This window comes from Microcaecilia unicolor, chromosome 10 (assembly GCF_901765095.1).
Source record: "Microcaecilia unicolor chromosome 10, aMicUni1.1, whole genome shotgun sequence".
NCBI classification, from domain to species: domain Eukaryota; kingdom Metazoa; phylum Chordata; class Amphibia; order Gymnophiona; family Siphonopidae; genus Microcaecilia; species Microcaecilia unicolor.
Genome location: NC_044040.1, coordinates 7,613,962 through 7,634,561, shown reverse-complemented (window position 1 = coordinate 7,634,561; position 20,600 = coordinate 7,613,962). Strand labels below are relative to the sequence as shown.

Genomic DNA, 20,600 nt, shown 5'->3' with positions numbered 1-20,600 from the left:
AATTCCCAACAATTGCTTAACATAGTAACATAGTAGATGACAGCAGAAAAAGACCTGCACAGTCCATCTAGTCTGCCCAACAATTTAAACTCATATGTGCTACTTTATGTGTATACCTGACCTTGATTTGTTTCTGCCATTTTCAGGGCACAGACCGTAGAAGTCTGCCCAGAACAAGGCCCACCTCCCAACCACCAGCCCCGCCTCCCCCCACCAGCTCTGCCACCCAAGTTCAAGAAATAATTCACCACCATTAAATTAAGACCCTTGGGCAAAATCCCCCTAAAGTCCTTACGGCACCTTGGGGTCACCAAAGAAAAATCAGGAAAATATACAAACATTAGAATCCAGAAATTGTTCATATATATAGTAATTATGTAGCACCAAATTTCTGCTGTCCATTTCCAGGGCAAGAGATCTAAACACTCTGTATTTCCACCTTAGCCTGGATGACCCCAGACTTCTACGAAGATATCTTCACTGTTTGCTATAGGTACAGATTCAGCATCTTTATGGCGTCCTATAAGACTCCTATAAGACGTCACCATCGACGACTGATGGTTTCTGTAATCCACAGAGGACTGCGCTATCCTGTGCCGAACCAACCCAGCAGCATTAAAAGTTCTTGCAGTGTCAGGCCTTGAGCCTCGATAACCTTTCTCCCAGCCACATCAAAAGGGGACAGGGGGAATGGGGCATTCAGCACACTGGCTGTCCGCTCGATGAGGCTTCACAGACAGTGCAAAACAAAAACTGCTACCCAATCTAGGTGGAATCAGTCTATCTTCTGGGCTCAAAGTCACTAACCCTGCACTAAGGCCTGGATTCATTGAATGCCAGACCCTCCAAAGGCACTGTAGTGAATCCATGGGTCATGATGCCATCAACCTCAAAGAAGGTCTGAATCAGCTCAGGTACAGAACTTTTCACCTATGAGTAGGTATGATGACTCTGACCTCTCTTCCTCTCCATTGTAACCAATACAAATGGGGGAGAAAATGGCTTAAAACAGACACCAACACAGGAACTGATTCACAGCACTTCTACGTCAAACACCATCTTGACTCCTGCAAGTTTGGGGCATTTTCATCTGGTTTGTCCTCAGAGGCCTGTCTGATATGGGTGGCCCTACAGCATAGACCTCTGAGTCATTGAAACACACAAGCCCTCCACCGCTACAAGGTGATGTCCCTTTGGAGGGGTGCAGCAGTTTTTAATTGATTAGTAGTGTTTTGAGGTGGGCATAGCAAGTAACATACAGTAAATGACGGCAGATAAAGACCTGAACGGTCCATCCAGTCTGCCCAACAAGAAAAACTCATTTTACATGGTAGGTGATACTTTATATGTATATCCGAGTTTGATTTGTCCTTGCCATTCTCAGGGCACAGACCAAAGAAGTCTGCCCAGCACTCTTCTTGTTCTGAAAGTTCTGAAGCTATCCTCGAAGCCCCTTAAAATTTACACTCCAGCCCATCCCTATCTATTCAGTCACGGTCAGGGCGTAGACTGTAGAAGTCTGCCCAGCACTGTTCCTCTACTAGAAGTTCTGAAGATTCTGGAATCCCAATGAGTAGCAACATTCCATGTAGAACCCCAAAGAGTAACATGGTAACATAGTAAAAGACAGCAGATAAAGACCTGTACGGTCCATCCAGTCTGCCTAACAAGATAAACTCATTTTACATGGTAGGTGATACTTTATATGTATATCCGAGTTTGATTTGTCCCTGCCTTTCTCAGGGCACAGACGGTAGAAGTCCGCCCTGCACCGGTTTTATTCTCCAAATACCGGTGTCGCCACCCAATGTCCGCTAATATTCCATAGATCCAGTCCTTCTAAACAGGATTCAGATTTTAAATTTGATATGCATTTCATTGTTTTCCAGCTGACCCCCATTCTGATGATGTCATTGGCAGGTAATTGGAATGCACAAAATGGCTGCTGGAATGCTTAAACTTTTAACTTGTTTTTAGTGTTTTTGAAGTGGTTTCTTAGCGTTTTCCTGTGATTCTTAGTGATTTTAGGTAGGCATACAGTCCTCTTTCAAGTTTGACTCTTAATTTTGATTTTTTTTTTTTTTTTTAAACATTTTATAAAATGATCCCTGGGGAATTTAATCTGGACTTTTTAAGTGTTTAATTGGTTTTCAGAGTATGCTTTTTCACTCTTAGATGTTACTTCTTGTCATTATTTAATATTTTTAAGTGAAGTGGCCTTTGATCTGCCCACTTGTCATATAAACCTTGAGAAACAGACTTAGGTTAAGTTGCTGGAGAAACTCTGAAGAACTTGCTAAAGGGCTGTGAGTAGCTTTTTTTTTTTTTTAATTACTTTTGGGGGTTTTTAGCTCATATTGCTTTTGAAACCTTGCTGCTATACTCTGTGACTTGATATGATAATTGTTTTAGCACGAGCCTGACTGTTATAGAGGGCTTTTATGATTCTACCTTTCTAGGTATGTACTGTTAAAGCTGTACACTCACTGATAAAATTGACTAGTCACACAAGGTTGTTCCATTCTTATGCACAATGATTAATAATTCTGCCCACTTGTCCCATCCTGGTCACTGTACAAAACTTTCTTGAATTTGGATTCTGCTAATTTTAATGTTTTCTTTCTGATATCTTTGGAATGTGCTTAACTTTTTTGCATGGTTATGATATGATTTTTTTTGTGTGGTAGTTTTATTTATACCTTTATTATTCATCATTATATTTTATTTGTTTATTTGTATGTAAATGACTATTACAGTGTGATTTTAATTTCTTTTTGTCTGGCCCTACAGTTTTGCCTCTGACGCGCAGCCTCTTGGCAACACGTAGCCACATCAGGCATAAATATTTATTTGTTTGAATTAAAGTCCTCGATACTGGTTTCTAGATTTGTTGGTCTGCTGTTTGTTCTGCTGTGTTCGCATGGCAGATCTTCTGCCTCTCTTGCGTTCCTAGAAGAAATCAATCCCAGTTCTAACCTACTGGATCTATGCAGTTGTGTAGTTCAAATTACTCTTTAAAAAAAAAAAAAAACCCAAAACAAAACCCTAGAAGGTTCACTGAGGCAACAGCGAAACATCAGAACTTGTCATTTCTTATGGTGACATTGGTGTCTACAATCAGGGCTTGATACTGGTTTCTACATTTATTGATCTTCTGGGGGGGGGGGGGGGGTTTGCTGTGATTGATTTCTTCCACAACAGAAATGGGGTGGAGAGGGCCCAATGTCAAGAGATCAGTCACCACACACAAGGGTAAGATGCTCCAAAAAACTTTGGATTCAGCGATACATTGACTGAAGGAGCATTTAATAGTCAATTAATAATGATCAAAAAAACCTTGACAAGAACTCCATATAACGCACACTGAAAAAGCTGAAAAAAAATAGAAAAGCATCTTACCCTTGTGTGTGGTGACTGATCTCTTGACATTGGGCCCTCTCCACCCCATTTCTGTTGTGTTCGATTGCTGTGGAGAGTGTGAACCCCGCTTTGTCTCTCTGTGTGTGGAACATTGATTTCTTCCAGCCATCGATATCTGGAACCATTTGAGAACCCTACCTGCAGTTGTAAATGGGTCCTTATTGTTAAAGCATGGATGTTGATGTGACCTATTTACTAGCCAGTCGTGGGCTTATTCCCCAGTGCACTGTGGTATTCGTAGTCCTGTCTTCTTCCATTGCAATAAACGTTACTATATAATTCTAAGAAATATGACCATATCACCTCTCTGCTTACAGGGCAATTCTAGCTACTGGTCCTCCAACATTGTCTTTAAAGTTCCGATTCTCATCCATTCAGCTATTCATGAATGAGCACCAGAGTTCATCCCAAATTTTTCTCATCCCCTATGTCCCTGTACTACCCTCAGGTGATCACAAGCAGATAGAGCCAGACTTGAATCCGACCCCTCACATGGCTTTCTTTTATTTAGCCCCGTCCTCTGGTACTCAAGTCCACCCAACTTAAGACTTACATAAGAACATAATATAAGAACATAAGTGTTGTCATACAAGGACAGACCGAAGATCCATCAAGCCCAGTATCCTGTCCTGGTCACAAGTACTTGACAAAATCCCAAAAGAATGAAACAGATTTTATGCTTCTTATCCTAGACTTGAACTCCTCTAGTCATGCGTTAAAGCAATCATGAAAACTTGATGTTTGGGGAAGGACCACGTTGAGCAAACTCGTTTTTACTCTTTAATGAAGGAGAAATAGTGCAGGTGCTAATACTTAGGGTCAGATGCACTAAACCTAACGAGCCCAGAACTTGCGTTTTAAACTGGTTCCAGCCAGTTTAAAATGCAAGTAGTTTACCGGGGGCATGCATTTTCCCTGTCACGGTAGTAGGCAACGAAAACGGAATGCAAATTATCCAAAGGCTATTATAATGAGCTGCACTACCGTTTTTCCGATTCCCTTACCGTAGGAACCCTAACGGGAGGTCTGCACCTGTGAGGGAATTGGAAAGAAAAAGGGCCCCAAAAAAAGGTAAAAAAGAAAAAAAAAAGCAGCGAGCACACGTGAGGGGCGTCCTTTATGGACGTACTCTGCCTGCGCTTGTGAGGGACGTCTTTTATTTGTCTTTTCGCCATGGTTTTTTTTTTGTTTTGTTTTTTTAGTTTTGTCTCCCCGGCGCTGCTCACCTTCTGTAGCTGTGCGAGGAGAAGGGAATCGGGGACGTGCGAGTCGATCTGTGTCAGTCAGTAGCAGTGTCAGAGCAAAGTTATCTGGGGTGGGCTGGTAAGCTTATGTTGGGTCATTATGGTAAGCTTGTTTGAAGAGGTGTGTCTTCAACATTTTCCTGAAGGGTAAATAGTCGTGTTCTCTGTTTATGAAGACAAAGTCTCATATTCCTGAAACCATAGCTATTTACTGAGCACTAAACTATTTTCGAATCAGCCGTGAACGAGATGAAGAGCTGTTGGAGGTAAATTTCTATATCTTTGTTATAAACATAAAGCATTTTGCCTTTGGGACCTGTTTTCTAGCACAGAGCCCTCCTCACATAATCAGAGAGTGGTTTGATGTGGTAATAAAGCATTGATCCCAGGGTGAAATAAAAAAAAATGAAATGCCCTTTGCTCATTCATTATTTTTGTCTTTCTAGCTGTGGAAGACAGAAAATTGTTCATAGGGATGGTTTCGAAGAAGTGTAATGAGAATGATATCAGAGTGATGTTTTCTTCATTCGGCCAGATAGAAGAATGTCGAATTCTTCGGGGACCAGATGGTCTAAGCAGAGGTGAGTGTGCTGCCTTACCAAGTCTTTTTCCTTAAGTGCAAATTGGAGGTACAGTCAGGTTAGATGCAGCTTGCCCGTGTGAGTCTTCCATAGCTGTAGAAATTATCGTCAGATTAATAAGTCCTGCTAGAACTTTTCTGGGATGAAAGGTCATTCATTAGGGAAAGCAGTCACTGCTGTTCTGTCTCCATCAGAAATCTGGTTCTGTCTTGATGCTGCTTTTACCACAAAAGAGATGATAAAATGCTATGAAGGCATTTGGAACTACGTAGGAATCTGGGGTAAATATTTTTTTTTTTCCCAGAATTGGGAATACGTTGCTATAGCAATGAGAAACCAGGCATGAATCTGGTTCTGGCGAGTATGTAAATAGCCTGAAACTTCCAGACCTTTGGCATTGACACAGAATGGAAAGGAAAGAGGCTGGGATTTGATATACTGCCTTTCTATGGTTACAATCAAAGTGGTGTACATATTATGTACAGGTACTTACCTTGTATCTGGGGAAATAACCCTCCATTAAGTGGCTTGCTCAGAGTCACAAGGAGACATAGTGGGAATCATAGTAACATAGTAGATGACGGCAGAAAAAGACCTGCACGGTCCATCTAGTCTGCCCACGATAAACTCATATATGTATACCTTACCTTGATTTGTACCTGTCTTTTCCAGGGCACAGACCGTATAAGTCTGTGCAGCAGTATTTCCCGCCTCCCAACCACCAGTCCCGCCTCCCATCACCGGCTCCGGCACAGACCCCGTATAAGTCTGCCCTCCCCCATCCTAGCCTCTCAACCACCAACCCCTCTTCCCCCCGCCACCCAATTTCAGCTAAGCTTCTGTGGATCCATTTCTTCTGCACAGGATTCCTTTATGCCTGTCCCACGCATGCTTGAATTCCGTTACCGTTTTCATCTCCACCACCTCCCGCAGGAGGGTATTCCAAGCGTTCACCACCCTCTCCGTGAAGAAATACTTCCTGACATCTTTCCTGAGTCTGCCCCCCTTCAATCTCATTTCACGTCCTCTCGTTCTACCGCCTTCCCATCTCCGGAAAAGATTCGTTTGCGGATTAATACCTTTCAAATATTTGAACGTCTGTATCATATCACCCCTGTTCCTCCTTTCCTCCAGAGTATACATGTTCAGGTCAGCAAGTCTCTCTTCATACGTCTTGGAACGCAACTCCCATACCATCCTCGTAGCTTTTCTTTGTACCGCTTCCATTTTTTTAACATCCTTCGCAAGATGCGGCCTCCAAAACTGAACACAATACTCCAGGTGGGGCCTCACCAACGTCTTATACAGGGGCATTAAAACCTCCTTTCTTCTGCTGGTCACACCTCTCTCTATACAGCCTAGCAACCTTCTCGCTACGGCCACCGCCTTGTCGCACTGTTTCATCGCCTTCAGGTCCTCAGATACTATCACCCCAAGATCCCTCTCCCCGTCCGTGCCTATCAGACTCTCCCCACCCAACACATACGCCTCCCTTGGATTTCTACTCCCTAAGTGCATCACTTTGCATTTCTTCGCATTGAATTTTAATTGCCAAACGTTAGACCATTCTTCTAGCTTCTTCAGATCTTTTTTTCATGTTTTCTACTCCCTCCGGGGTGTCCACTCTGTTGCAAATCTTGGTGTCATCCGCAAAAAGGCAAACTTTACCTTGTAACCCTTCGGCAAATCGAACCTGGTTCCCCAGATTCTCAGGCCACTGCACTAACTATTCGGTTACTCCTCCACTTCTCAGTGGCTTGGGCCTCGGTTGTCCACTCCAGATATAAATCCTAGTTATCATTTGCTCACAACAGGGAAAGAAGAAAGCATAGATTGATCATGATACACCCAGAATTTGGAAACTCTTCATATGGTCGTATTAAATGAATTCCTGCATTAACAGAACAGTCAGTCGTTACTCTCTTTGAGAAAATACAACATTGCAGTGATAGTAACTGCACAGGAGAAATGATGCACGAATAGTTTACGAGAAGACATGAACTGGTGTGCTTCAATTCTAGGGCTCTTGTGCTGTGAGGTTGAAAAACCGAGGTGATCACTTAGGGACAGGGAGGTCCAGTTGTTTTGCTTCCTAGAGAAACCAGAACTACATCTCCCTGCATGCAATGGGATAACACCAGAGATTGGCTGCCTCAACTTGCCTCATTCTCTCTCTCTCTCCCCCTCCCCCCTCAGCATGGTCCCCTATGTGAACCTAAAAACTGCAGCTGCACCAGTAGCCAGAATGTAGTCATACATTGTATACCCTAAAGCGCCTTGCTCTTACAATGCTGCTAACGCGGAGTATCCTAGAAAATTTAATTTGCTTGTCATTCACAGATTTAAGCAACGTTCCTTATTCTGCCTCAGAACTGCTTATTTTTCAAAGTAAAAATACTGTTCATTAAAAAAAAAAAATTATTTACAGGAAGGATTTAAAATTCAGTTTATTTTAAGGTTGCCACCGGGTAGCAAATATGAATTAACTGCTTCGTTAGTAATGCACCTACTCTGATGAATCATTCCACAAAGATTAGTATTTTCTAGATATTTCACATGAGACCAATATAGCTGACTTGGTTCCATTGTACTGTGAGATTTCCCATTATACAATCAGGGCAAGGAGAAGCTCAGGGAGAATTAAACTGGGTTTTCTTTGCTTAATGAAAATAATAAAAAGATGATTCTAATTTTCATAAATAGGAAAGCCCTTCAGAAACAATGGGATTGAATTATTTTGCTCCTGTCTGTGAAAAGCCTTCCTACAATTTCAATATTTAGTCCTGCGCCCCCCCTCCCCCACCACCACAACGAACTGCAAAAGCTCAAGTTTTCCTTGTTCCCCAACCGCCTTTACTCCAAGGCAAACTACATAAGTATTGCCATACTGGGAAAGACGAAAGGTCCATCAAGCCCAGCATCCTGTTTCCAACAGTGACCAATCCAGGTCACAAGTACCTGGCAGAAACCCAAATAATAGCAGAATACTGCCGCCAGACTCATATTTGGAAAAACCAAATATGAAAGTGCAAAACCCTTAAGAGAGAAACTTCACTGGCTCCCACTTAAGGAATGAATTGCATTCAAGATCTGCACGATTGTACACAAAATCATTCACGCAGATGCCCCAATATACATGCTAAACCTCGTGGACCTACCTCCCAGAAATGCCACAAGATCATCCCGCAAATTTCTCAACCTGCACTTCCCCAGCTGTAAAGGACTAAAATACAAGCTGATGCATGCCACTACCTTCTCTTACATGAGCACGCAGTTATGGAATGCACTGCACTACGTACAGACCTGAAAACAATCGACGAAATAACCATCTTTCGCAAAGCCCTTTAGACATACTTCTTCAACAAAGCCTACAACGAGAACCGATAACCTCACTAATCCACCTCACCAACCTACTCAGTTATGAAAACCCACCTTCTATTACTACCCTAATCACTCCCTTCCTCTTCTCTCTTCCCTACTTAATCTCGGCACAATACTAACTGTATCTGATACCCTAGAATGACAATGTTAATAAAACTATGTAAGCCACATTGAGCCTGCAAATAGGTGGGAAAATGTGGGATACAAATGCAATAAATAAATTCCATGCAGAGCAGCAAGGTTCTAGAATTCTAAAGAATAACAAGATTCCATGCAGAATTTCAAAGTGTAGCAATATTCCATGTAGAACCCCAAAGAGCAGCAAGATTCTAGAATTCTAAAGAATAACAAGATTCCATGCAGAATTTCAAAGTGTAGCAACATTCCATGTAGAACCCCAAAGAGTAGCAAGATTCCATTCAGAATCCCAAGTACATAAGTGTTGCCTCACCAGAACAGACCAAAGGTCCATGAAGCCCCGCATCCTCTTTCCAACAGTGGCCAATCCAGGTCACAAATACCTGGCAAGATCCCAGGTATTGGGATCTTCCCTCTTTTACTAAACCTTGCTAGTGATTCCTGGCACGGCAAATGTAACACAGCCTATTCAATTCAAATGGGCTGCTTTGCATTTGCCACGCGGGAATTGCTACCGCAGTTTAGTAAAAGAGTCCCCAAAGCCTTCAGTGACAAGGGGAATTCAAGATGGCAGTGACTGAATCAAATCTGCTTTGCACCCCACTGGCTATGCAGCTCATGCACTGTAGGGGGGAAAAAAAATCACATACTAAGCTCTTTCATAATTTGAATATTCTGATGATATTAACTCTACTGGCACGTAAACAAATTGTTATTTGAGTATAGGATGGCTTACAATATAGACTCTTATTTACAAAATTTAATAAACAAAAATCTTCAATTTTGTGTATTTCATGAGTTCTTATAACCAGGGAATGGCCGGCAGAGGAGTAAATTACAAGTTGGTGACTCCTTCCTATTTAAAAGTTTTCGTTCCTTGTTGGAATTAAATGCATCACCTCTCATTGGTCTTGCTTTACGAAGCTTTATTCCAGTAGGCACATCAGGCCTTTAATTAGCCCCTCGCACCTTTCCTGTCCGGTCACTGAGCAATCATTTCCTAAATGACCACAAGGTGGAAACTTTAGGTTTTCTTGAGACAAATGGGGGGTTGTACTCCACAATCAGCAGATGAAGGCAGAGAACACAGGCTTTTAGTTACCAGTCCTTTTGCTAGAAATACTGTATTCCACTTATTTGTCAGTGTTCTCCACCTCCAGCAGAGGTCACAGTCTGGATTGGTGTAGCTGCAAGAAGAAGAGCTTTTCTCCCTTTAGAGGTTCAGTTTATAGCCTGAGTCACTACATGCGGCTGGCCTCAGCTAGCAGTTCTCGGGTCAGTCTAAGATCTTCCCTTGAGTAAGGGAGAGGGGCCAACCTGAAAGGAGGTGCAACAGAGTCTCCCATGTGTGAGAGACAGGTGGTGTCAGGGTGCTCCCAAGGAATGCTGTGCTTAGGAGGGCGTAAATACCTGGTGGGTTCAAGGCATCTCCTCTCTGTGTCCCTTTCTATGGCTTTTCTGTCTTTCCCTTGGGGGTTCTCTCTCCGTCCTCGCCCCGAATTCTCCTGTTCACCCATTCCTACTTTCCTGGCTGTTCTCTAGTATTGGGGAGGGGGGGAATATTGAATAATGCAGCCTGCCCGCTCAATGGGAAGGTACGGAAAATGACGGTAACAGCAGTCCAGAAGTATCAAAGAGTGGTCAAGAATTAGAACAACTGAAATATCAAGGCACATTTTTCTGTTTTAGACCCTGGACAGTTGTATTTACATTACTATAAAGTGTCTTGTTTCCAGAGGGCCCCCGTAAAGTACTGTATTGTTCTTACAAGACAGGGATCTCCAGAGGCTGCAGTCTGCTGAAACTGAATGAGCCCTCCGCTTCCATATTAATAAAAGGAAAGAAAAGGATTTATTCTATAGCCACAAATTCCGTATCTTGGAGCCATGGGCAAGCAGTGGTGTAGGACTGGATGAGCAACTGATTCACCAAATAGCGTAACAGTCCAAACAGCAACCTTGCGCAAACATCAGGAGTTAACGTGATAATTCTCTATTCCACACTTTAATAAATAAGTAAATAAAATTGATAGTTATGGTGGTCAGCAGGAAAAGAGAGCAAATAAATTTTCAATGTTTTTTTGTCTTTTTTTTTTTTTTTTTTTTGCACTTCTGCCTTTTTTGCAGCCTTGCTCTGTGGCTTGTTAAGTGTCATAGTAAAATCTCCTTTTTATGCCCACAGCACTGCACGTGCTAAGTTCCACAAACTACTCCTCCTTCCCCAGGGGATAAGAAATATTTTCAACATGTACCTTCAAATTTAGGAATCCACCTTCTGTGAACATGCTGAAATGTTTTGGAGCAGGCCACTGTTAGAGATGAGATTCTGGGCTCAACAGACTATTGTTTGACCCTATGTGGCACTTCTAATGTTCTTAGGCAGGGGTTTGTAGCTGTTACGACCACACTCTTCCATAAGAACATAACAATAGCCATACTGTGTCAGGCCAATAGCCCATCTAGCCCAGTATCCTTTTTCCACATTGGCCAGCAAAGCAAACCAAGGGTGGAAGAAGACCAAGTCCAAATGACCAGCCCAAACAAGGAAGTTTCAGACAAAGTTTATTAGGACCCTACAGCGTTCTCCCACCTCTGCTTAGCACTTTCACGGTTTTTGGCGTTGAGCAGAAGATTTCTGTTTACCAACCCCTGAGGAAGGCTTCTTGCCGAAACATGGACCATGTAGGGTCCTAATAAACTTTGTCTGAAGCTCTTACTTCCTTGTTTGGGCTGGTCATTTGGGCTTGGTCTTCTTCCACCATTGGTTTGCTTTGCTTGCGTTCTTGTGTAAGGAGTGAACCCCCTTTCTTTCCTGTTTCCAACAGTGGCCAGTCCAGATCACAGGTACCTGGCAGAACCCCAAGGAGTAGCAACATTCCAGAATCCCACAGAGTACCAAGATTCCGGAACCCCAAAGAGTAGCAACATTCCATGCTACCGGTCCCAGAGCAAGCAGTGGCTTCTCTGTTTCAATAGCAGACTATGGACTTTTCCTTCAGAATCTTGTCCAAACCTTTTTTTTTAAACCCAGATATGCTAACTGCTGCAATCACATCCTCTTTCAATGAGTTCCAGACCTTAACTATTCTAGGAGTTCAACTGGTAAATAACTACATGGCTGGTCATGTTCGTAAATTGCTCGTTAGTTAACTACTTGAAGTAATATTCATGGAGAGCTAGCAAGAGAGCTGCTTCATTTCTTCCCTTTTCATAGACAGAGCTGTGGATGAATTCTTGATAACATGTTCAAATTTCCTACCACTTCTAAGTAGTTCCTGTGTGATGGTTCTCAAAATAAAATTTGTTCTGTAGCAGATTGCCTGTAGAAACCAATGAGTTTGCCCTCAGTCCATTGGCTATTAAACAAGACTAATGCAGTGTTTAATATTAGTTTGATTCCTGGCGACTCTTTACAGCCCCAGATCTTAGGCACATAAAATGTTTTAGGATGCTTTTTTTCACCACCACCTCAAAACTGGTGATTGACTGAAGAGTCATGGGTAGACACATAAACGCCAAACCAGAGATGACACTTGCCAGCTCCAATTGATAGTATCAGTAGTTGAGAATGAAGATTGAAAGGAGGGAGGGAAGTCCCAGTGACTATTATTGGGGGTGCTTAAAAACCCCCACAGCACCCCTGGGGAGTCTAGGTGTTTTCCTGAGGGTGCAGAGCTTGTTCTATTACAGCCCCTGGAATGGGAACCGGGGAATAGGCAATGTGTAATTTACCCTCTTCTTCCCCCATGAATTTCTGGGTTTTATAACAAGTCTCTTATTATGGTCCTGTAAACCCCCACCTGCGGCAGCACATTGCTTACGGGCACAGCTTGTAACTGTGGTTTCCTGGCTCATCTCATCTCTAATTGGACATTGCAGAGATACAGTAAACACAGCAGCAACAGCTCCCAGCCCAGAGTCAGGCGCAAAAGACTTCTAAGAAAGCAATGTGTAGGATCATAATTAAAAGATGCACACTTGCTTTGTTTTCTTTATTGTATTGACATTTGACTTACCACCATTTGAACAGTAAAATGGACAGCATGCAGTTTACGAAACCAAAGCTTCAACGTTCAGCTGAAGAATCATAAACAGGAAAAAAAAAAGGAGGGAAATTAATAAAACAATTCAAACAACAAGTCCATGTATAAGTGGAACACACACAGAAGGCTGAAGGGCGAGTACTCAAGTACCTGCCCCAGAATGGATGGAAAAAAAAAGAAAACATTAAGTATTGGCAAAAATCAAACGGAGCAACCATTCTTTTACCTCTTTTTTTTGAATTTCCAAATCACGTTCTCCAGATGGACTCACACAGGAAGGGAGATCCACAACATAGGGGTTGCCTCAAGCCTATACCAGAAGAGCAGGAGATTAACCAATTATGAGACTGAGATGATGGTATGTTGTAGGGAATAACTAATAAATGTGGATAATGGAACGTTCCTGTATAAAATTGCAAGGGTCAAGATCTTATATTTAATCCTACAGGCAATTGGGAGCCACTTTTGTTCTCTAGAAGGTGAGAAGCCAAGTCAAAATGCTTTGCATGGCAAATAAATTGCATGGCAGGGGTTGGTGGTGGTGATCACCATAAAGAGGGGCCCCTGTGTGCAAAGAGCTGCCATAGTCCAGTCTATTGAGGATTAAATCATGCAGAAGAATGTTTGGTGATCTAAAATCAAGAAAGAGATTTAATAAGCCTGAAGGCCCCAAGAAGAGTTCTCAATTGTAGTAGAGCTGTAAGGGTGAAAGATAAGGAGCTGTCCAACCAAGTGATTCCTTCCAAAGGAATTCTGGAGCCAGCCATAAATGGCCAAAAGGACAGAACTGACTTTTTCTTAGAAAACAAAATAGTCTCGGACTTTAAAAGATTTAAGTGCAAGTCTGAGTCCTAATCCAATTCTTGTCTAAACGTAGAGACTCTAGTTGATAATCCTGAAATTGCAAGTTTTGTGAACTATAAGGATCTGAATATCACCTGTAACTAAGTAGGGACTCAATCCCAACACCTGAATAAGACTTGCTAAAGGCGCAAGTAAGATGTTTTTTTTTTTTGGGGGGGGGGGGGAACCCATGGAAGATAAAATAGAGCCATGATGAACACCTCACCTAAAAGAAGATATAACAGAGGAGGAATTGTTCATAATTACTCTAAAGCACCTCTTTAAGTCTTGCAAGGAGAAGGTTATGGTGAACAATACCGAACACAGAACTTAAGTTTTACTAGGATGTCATTCAAAACCACTTATCTGTGTAGCCGGAGTGGTCTGACGGCTCTCCTAAATTATCCTAAACCCCAAACGAAAACAGAGCCCCCATTCCCCGAAACCCCTTAACTCCAAACTAGAATTAACTGACAAAGAGCAAATTTAACCATGGAAGACCTGTACTCTTTACAGCATCCCATTTAAGGTTAACCTCTGCTACCCCCCCCCCCCCCCAATCCGATCCATCTGAAAGTTGGCCAGCAAGGAACCGAGAGGATTAAACATTCTCCAACACCTGTCAAAACCTCAATGCGTTAAGGACTGCATTACGTACCCTTGGGGACCAAGGGCTTGTAGCTGCTGAATAATGACTATTAGAATTTTTACAAATACCAGGAGTAGGAGCCAAAAACAAAATCTAAGAAGCTGTATTTTTGTTTTCCTGGATATGAGTGCAGCAATGAGGGGATGACAGATTCCTTGAGCTCATATAAAAACTGGAACTTTTTAAAAATTCTGATATATTCCTTATGTAAACATTGAGGAAGAATGGCCTATTAATGACAATCAAACAGTTGAAGTCCATTATCACCATTTTCAAATTGTGGATTATTTCCAGAAGATGGGGAACAAATGTTTTGACAGTATGTAGTTACAAATCTGAGCACTGCTTCTTGGTACCGAAGGACCTTTTATCCTGGGGGGGGGGAAGAATCACTTCATCCTCCAGCTAATAGTTTCTGTTCCCAGGACCAATTAATTGCACCTCTTTCCAGCTAGTCAGAAGTGTGGTAAATGCATAAACCACAATGACTGTTGTCATTTGTACACATCCTCCCACGCCCCCCCCCCCCCACCCCCACGTTCTTAACCTCTCTTTAGTAATTGCTGTTTTGGCATAGACCCCTGGATAATGGGGTCAAATCCACTAAAAGATTTTCTTGACAATTAAAAGCGCTGCTACTTTTCACCATCTGTTGCCAATCTGTCAGACATGTGTCCCAGAATGACCTTAAGCCCTTGGTGCCAGAACCTCTGTTAATGTAAGAGTAATGTTTTGTTCTTGTGTTTGGTTTTCTTAAGAGTGTTTATTGTGAGTCTGATGATAAATTTGGACCCTTTTTTTTAAATGTTAGTGCAAAGCTCCAATAAGGAATCTAGCAGAAGTTTAATGGAAGATTGATTGCAGAGCTCATGGAAATCTGCATGGGCCTTATAAATTCTAAAGTTGTCATCTGAAGAACTCTGTGGCTCTGACTTTTTTTATGAAACCAAGTCAAGGCTAGTGTTAGCATATGATACATAGAAACATCACTCACTAATCAAACTTTTTTTTTTTTTGTCTAAATAAATCATTCACTAAGGTTAAGAGACAAATGGAAGGTAGTGACTCAGGCCCTGATGCTCAAAGGTCCAGCCCTAAAGCAAACAGGGCAAACCCCCGTAGTAGAAGAACCGTGCAGAAACTTAGCTCTCCAATGCTCAAAGCCAATGGCATTCAGATTGTATGTGCACTATGGAAACGAAAGCAAGGGGGAAGGAACGTGCCTGACACAAGCACACAAGGTGCAAGCACACATCAGCACTTTTCTGCTGTGCCTTTAAATATAAGCTTCTCAAAAATTGTTTTCACTTGAGAGGCTCACACTTAAGTGCAGAAAAAGAAGCACCAGCGTGTGCTTGCACTTTCAGTTTTGCTGGGACTCGCACACATTTGTCTCTCACTAACAGTGTTCGTGGGCTGCACGGGCCTCCTTTCACTTTTAAAAATGGGAAAGGGAATGGGACTTGATTTGCCGCCTTTCTGTGGTCTTTGCAACTACATTCAAAGGTACTTATTTGCTACATACAGGTACTTATTTGTACCTGGGGCAATGGAGGGTTAAATGACTTGCCCAGAGTCAGGAGCTTAACAGTAGACCATGTTGATAATTATTTGATAATTATGCCCCTTAGTGTGAAGAGTTTCAGTCTCTGTAACCTGAGAGCTTATATTGTGATGTCATAATGCCTCATTCCACCAATAAGAGCCAACCTCATCAGTGATGTCACAATGGCTTGATTGTCCTCTACTTGGCTCACTTTAGTTACATAGGGGAAAGGGAAATGGGACTTGATATACCACATTTCTGTGGTTTTTGCAGCTACATTCAAAGCGGTTTACATAGTTTATACAGGTACCTATTTGTACCTGGGGCAATGGGGTGGTTAAGTGACTTGCCCAGAGTCAGAAGGAGCTGCAGTGAGAATCGAACCCAGTTCCCCAGGATCAAAGTACATAAGTATTGCCATACTGGGAAAGACCAAAGGTCCATCAAGTCAAGCATCCTGTTTCCAACACTGTCCAATCCAGATCACAAATACCTGGCAAGATCCCAAAAAAGTACAAAACATTTTATACTGCTTATCCCAGAAATAGTGGATTTTCCCCAAGTCCATTTAATAACAGTCTATGCACTAACCACTAGGCTACTCTTCTTCACTCCACAAGACAAAATTGGCAGTTTTAACATGAGAAATTCTGAAGAAATCCTCTCTTCTAAACCTTCAGCGCTACCCTCGAACTTGTGGTAAGTTTCCAGCATTAAAGGCAGTGTTTGTTTCTGCACTGTTCTCCAAGCGTTGGGAAGATAATGCCAAAAATGATCTCATTAACTCCGTTTGAGTACATTAAATACAGTTTGAAGCCGTCCTTGGTTCGCATGTTGTTCCCCGTCCTAGAGCCCTCAACGTTTATGCACACATTAACATGTGCGCTAGTCTGGTGTTAATTGCCTCGAGCATCGGACCTCAGTTCCTTAGTGTCAAATTAAAAACAAGTAACAGAGTTCCCTGGGATGCAAAAGGTAAAAGAAACTAAACTTCTCCTACCCTTAACGGATACGTTGTTGGTTTTATACTTTTGGGGGTAAATTCTAGTTTGTGTCTCTTGTTCTTCCATTTGAAAACGTTTATTGAAACTAAACAAAAAAAAAAAAAAACAATTTCTGTGCCTATGATGCTCTTTGGCCACAGGAGGCAGCAGTGTGCATGTTTTCAGCACTGATCTTTTCAGCCTTTAGCTCAGAGAGGGCAATCTGAGCCTCTCAGTGTGTTTAGATGAGCACCATTTGGAAATAATTTTAAGTACCAACAATAATGTTTTCAGGAAATTGAGTGGAACTCTTAAATTATTCGCTGAAACCTGAATTCCAACCGTGCGGGGCTAAAGAAGCTGAAAATCAGGGCAATTTTACAGCCCTTAGAGATGGCGCAACGAAGCCCATTGTGCAATCAGATTACTGCAAAATCAGTCAGAATCTGCATTAATTTCCACAGGTTGTATTTTTTTTTTCCCTGCCAGATGCCCAGGGGTGTGCAGTGAATAAAATAAAGTGGAAATTGAAAGCAAAATAAGCATTAGTAGTGTTACTTAAAAGAGCAGTGAACAGTGCAGGGCGAAGTCTGACCAGACTGATGCCCAGTGCTTGCACGAGAGTCCAGAAATCAGTCTCTCCTGCCTTATTACGTTATTAAAATACCAGTGTGCTGCTGCCAGATATTAGCTATTTCTCCTCACCCCATAACACCATTGTGGTAGGACATTGCCCCTCTCACGTGCATCAGTGAAATAACTCCATCAAGAGCAATGAAAGCTAATTATTATTGAAAATTAATAAAAATAATTAACATTTGGGGTTTTGATGGAGGGCAGGTACTCTGTACTCTGAGGTGCATTTTTTCTGATTGGCTTTTAGGTGGACTGTCGAGTCCAAAACACATTCAGTCTTTCCTTTAGATTGTAAGCTCCTTCGAGCAGGGACCGTCCTTCTTTGTTTATTTTGTACAGCGCTGCGTAACCCTAGTAGCGCTCTAGAAATGTTAAGTAGTAGTAGTAGTATTACATATAGCAGTGATTTAACCAGAGCTGAGATTGTGATGTCATAATGCCTCATTCCACCAATGCCTGAGAGCCAACCTCATCAATGATGTCACAATGGCTTGACTGTCCTATACTTGGCCCACTTCCCCCCTTAGTGTGAAGAGTTTCAGTCTCTGGTATCCAGAGCTGAGATTGTGATGTCATAATGCCTCATTCCACCAATGCCTAAGAGCCAACCTCATCAGTGATGTCACAATGGCTTGATTGTCCTATATTTGTCTCACTCTTATCTATTAGATTGTAAGCTCTTTGAGCAGGGACTGTCTCTCTTTGTTAAATTGTACAGCGCTGCATAACCCTAGTAGCGCTCTAGAAATGTTAAGTAGTAGTAATCTTTCCTGCCATTTTTAATAATTTGCTTGTACTTTTTCATATCTTTTTTTTCTTTCTAGTTCTTGAGAGTTAACTATCCTTAGTCTCATTTATGTGATAATAGAAAGATTCCAAACTTTGCATTATTTCAAAGCAATGATGTCTGTTTAAAGATAGCGCATTAATATATAGTGGAAGGGAAGCGGTATGGTTCTAGTTGCTTATTTTAATTGTTCTGAATTTTTTTTTTTTTTTTGATGTGATATGTTGTGTTACACTGCCCATAAATGTACATCAAATATAATTATAATTTATATGGCTGATAGAGAGGAAAGATGCTGAAAAAGTAATATGACTGTTGTTTCAAAAACCTGTGGCTTAAAGAACACTTCCCCATTCTTTTTATTTCCTCCCCTTTCCATCAATGGTTGGATTAGCAAGTCAGCACTGTGAGTACCAAAAAAAAACCCCATCCCCACACAATTGAAACTCTCCCTCCCCCCCAAGCAGAAAAGCTGTTTATGTATTACTGAGAAACAGTGTCGTCTTGTGGCCATTCTTGTAGATTGTTGTTGGTTTAACAAGTGTCCAACCCTTTTGTCTTGTTGTTTTTTTTTTTTTTTTTGTCTTTCCTGCTCCCTGTCCCCTTGTCCCCCACAGGCTGTGCGTTTGTAACATTTTCTACAAGGGCTATGGCACAGAATGCAATCAAAGCCATGCATCAGTCTCAGACAATGGAGGTACCGTATCATCTGCTGCCCTTTCTTTGTTTCTTTTGTGCAAAGGAATTGGGGAAAGACTTGTGCTCACATGACCTTCACAGACTGGGGACAGGGTGGGGAGGGGTATGAGATGTTAGAGAGAGGGGAACCTGGGCTTAATTTACTAATTGTTCATATTCTAGTAGCATTGTTAAAACTCCAAGATCGGGACTGTTGATAACCCACTCTGAAATTATTGTCTTCATATAATTGTACAGTAAAAGGTACTGTGACACAGCCTGTTCTGATGCCGTGTTCTACGTTAAGAGGTGCACTGCTCTCTAATGCCTGAATAGATGTATAGTGTGAAGGGTATTTATTTATTTTTAGGGTCACACCCACTAATAAATATCAAATATATAAATGGCGAGTGACCGTACTCACCCGCAAATGCGCAGTAGAGACTTCCCTCTCTGTCCCGCCCCCGGGTCAATACGTGATGACGGGGGCGGGACAGAGAGGGAAACTGCATGAAGGGGAGGGAGGGAACCGCCGACTTCCCTACCGCTCCCCCCCCCCCCCCGCCCGGAGTCACCGCCGCCGCCCTCCCTCCACCCGGCCCGAGCACTCTCTTCGGTATTGAACTTACATCGCCGACACGCAGCAGGCAGATCAGCTGAGCTGCCGTCGGCCTTCCTTCCCTGCCTGTGTCCCGCCCTCGTCAACGTCACGTCACACGAGGGCAGGACACAGGCAGAGAAGGAAGGCCGACTGGAGCTCTGCTGATCTGCGTGCTGCTTTTCGACGACATAAGTTCAATAGCGAAGAGAGGGGCACGGGCCGGGTGGAGAGGTGGCGGCGACCTCGGGGGGGGGGGGGCCTTGGAAAAACCCCATACTAGCCCGTTTTAACGGGCTGAACGGCTAGTGAATTACATAACCGACATTAAAGTTCATTATTCTTGAATCTCTTGACTTCTGAAAAATTCCAGTACTTTTGTTGAAATTGATATGTTCCCGATTTTAAATATTTTTTTCATTTCATGAATTTATAAACAACCTTATTTACATCCTTATACCTTCCTGAATTTTATCAATTGGCACTGAACTGCCAAAACAGAAGAAAAACATGTTTCCAAGGACAAAAAAAAAATGATATATATAGGTATAAACGTTTCATGGATAATATTTTCCACATGTCTGCAGCTCTGCTAGGCAGGACAGTAGCAAGAGAGACATTCAAATGGGGTTTGCCATGCTGATTTATGTAATTACAGACTGAGCATTTCTCATCTTTTAATTACATCTCTGAATCCTACATGGAAAATATGTTTCCACTTCAGAAAGAGAATGCGTAACCTGTCCTAACATCACCCAATGGAGCACATGCAGACTTTGTACAAAAAAATTAAAAAGTTGTCTTTTATTCTTTCTTGTACCCAATAAAAATGCTAATTATGGTTTAAAATGCTGGGTAACGAGGCATATTCCAGTGGTCTGCGTTTTGCAGTGCCTGCCAAGAGCAGGTTGTCACTTCACCCGATACCACACTATTTCTCAACTAGAGGGCAAATTCTGTAATGACAGAGTGCATCCCAAAGAGTGACGGTAGTACCAGCCCAGTGAAAATATGGCTGTCAAGCAAATAAATTTTCAGAGAGGGATATCGCTATGCTTTTAATATGCGAGTGTG

General features: G+C 42.2%; 1 protein-coding gene across 7 annotated transcripts in view; it reads left to right on the top strand.

The window, feature by feature from the left end:
- The window catches only part of CELF2 (CUGBP Elav-like family member 2), a 485,873-nt gene that overhangs the window by 362,932 nt on the left and 102,341 nt on the right, over nucleotides 1-20,600 (top strand). For all 7 annotated transcript variants that reach the window (XM_030217226.1, XM_030217224.1, XM_030217223.1 and 4 more), the window contains exons 5-6: nucleotides 5,111-5,245; nucleotides 18,868-18,947. In XM_030217226.1, the coding sequence (XP_030073086.1) occupies nucleotides 5,111-5,245; nucleotides 18,868-18,947 (215 nt within the window). The remainder of the gene's footprint in view (nucleotides 1-5,110; nucleotides 5,246-18,867; nucleotides 18,948-20,600) is intronic.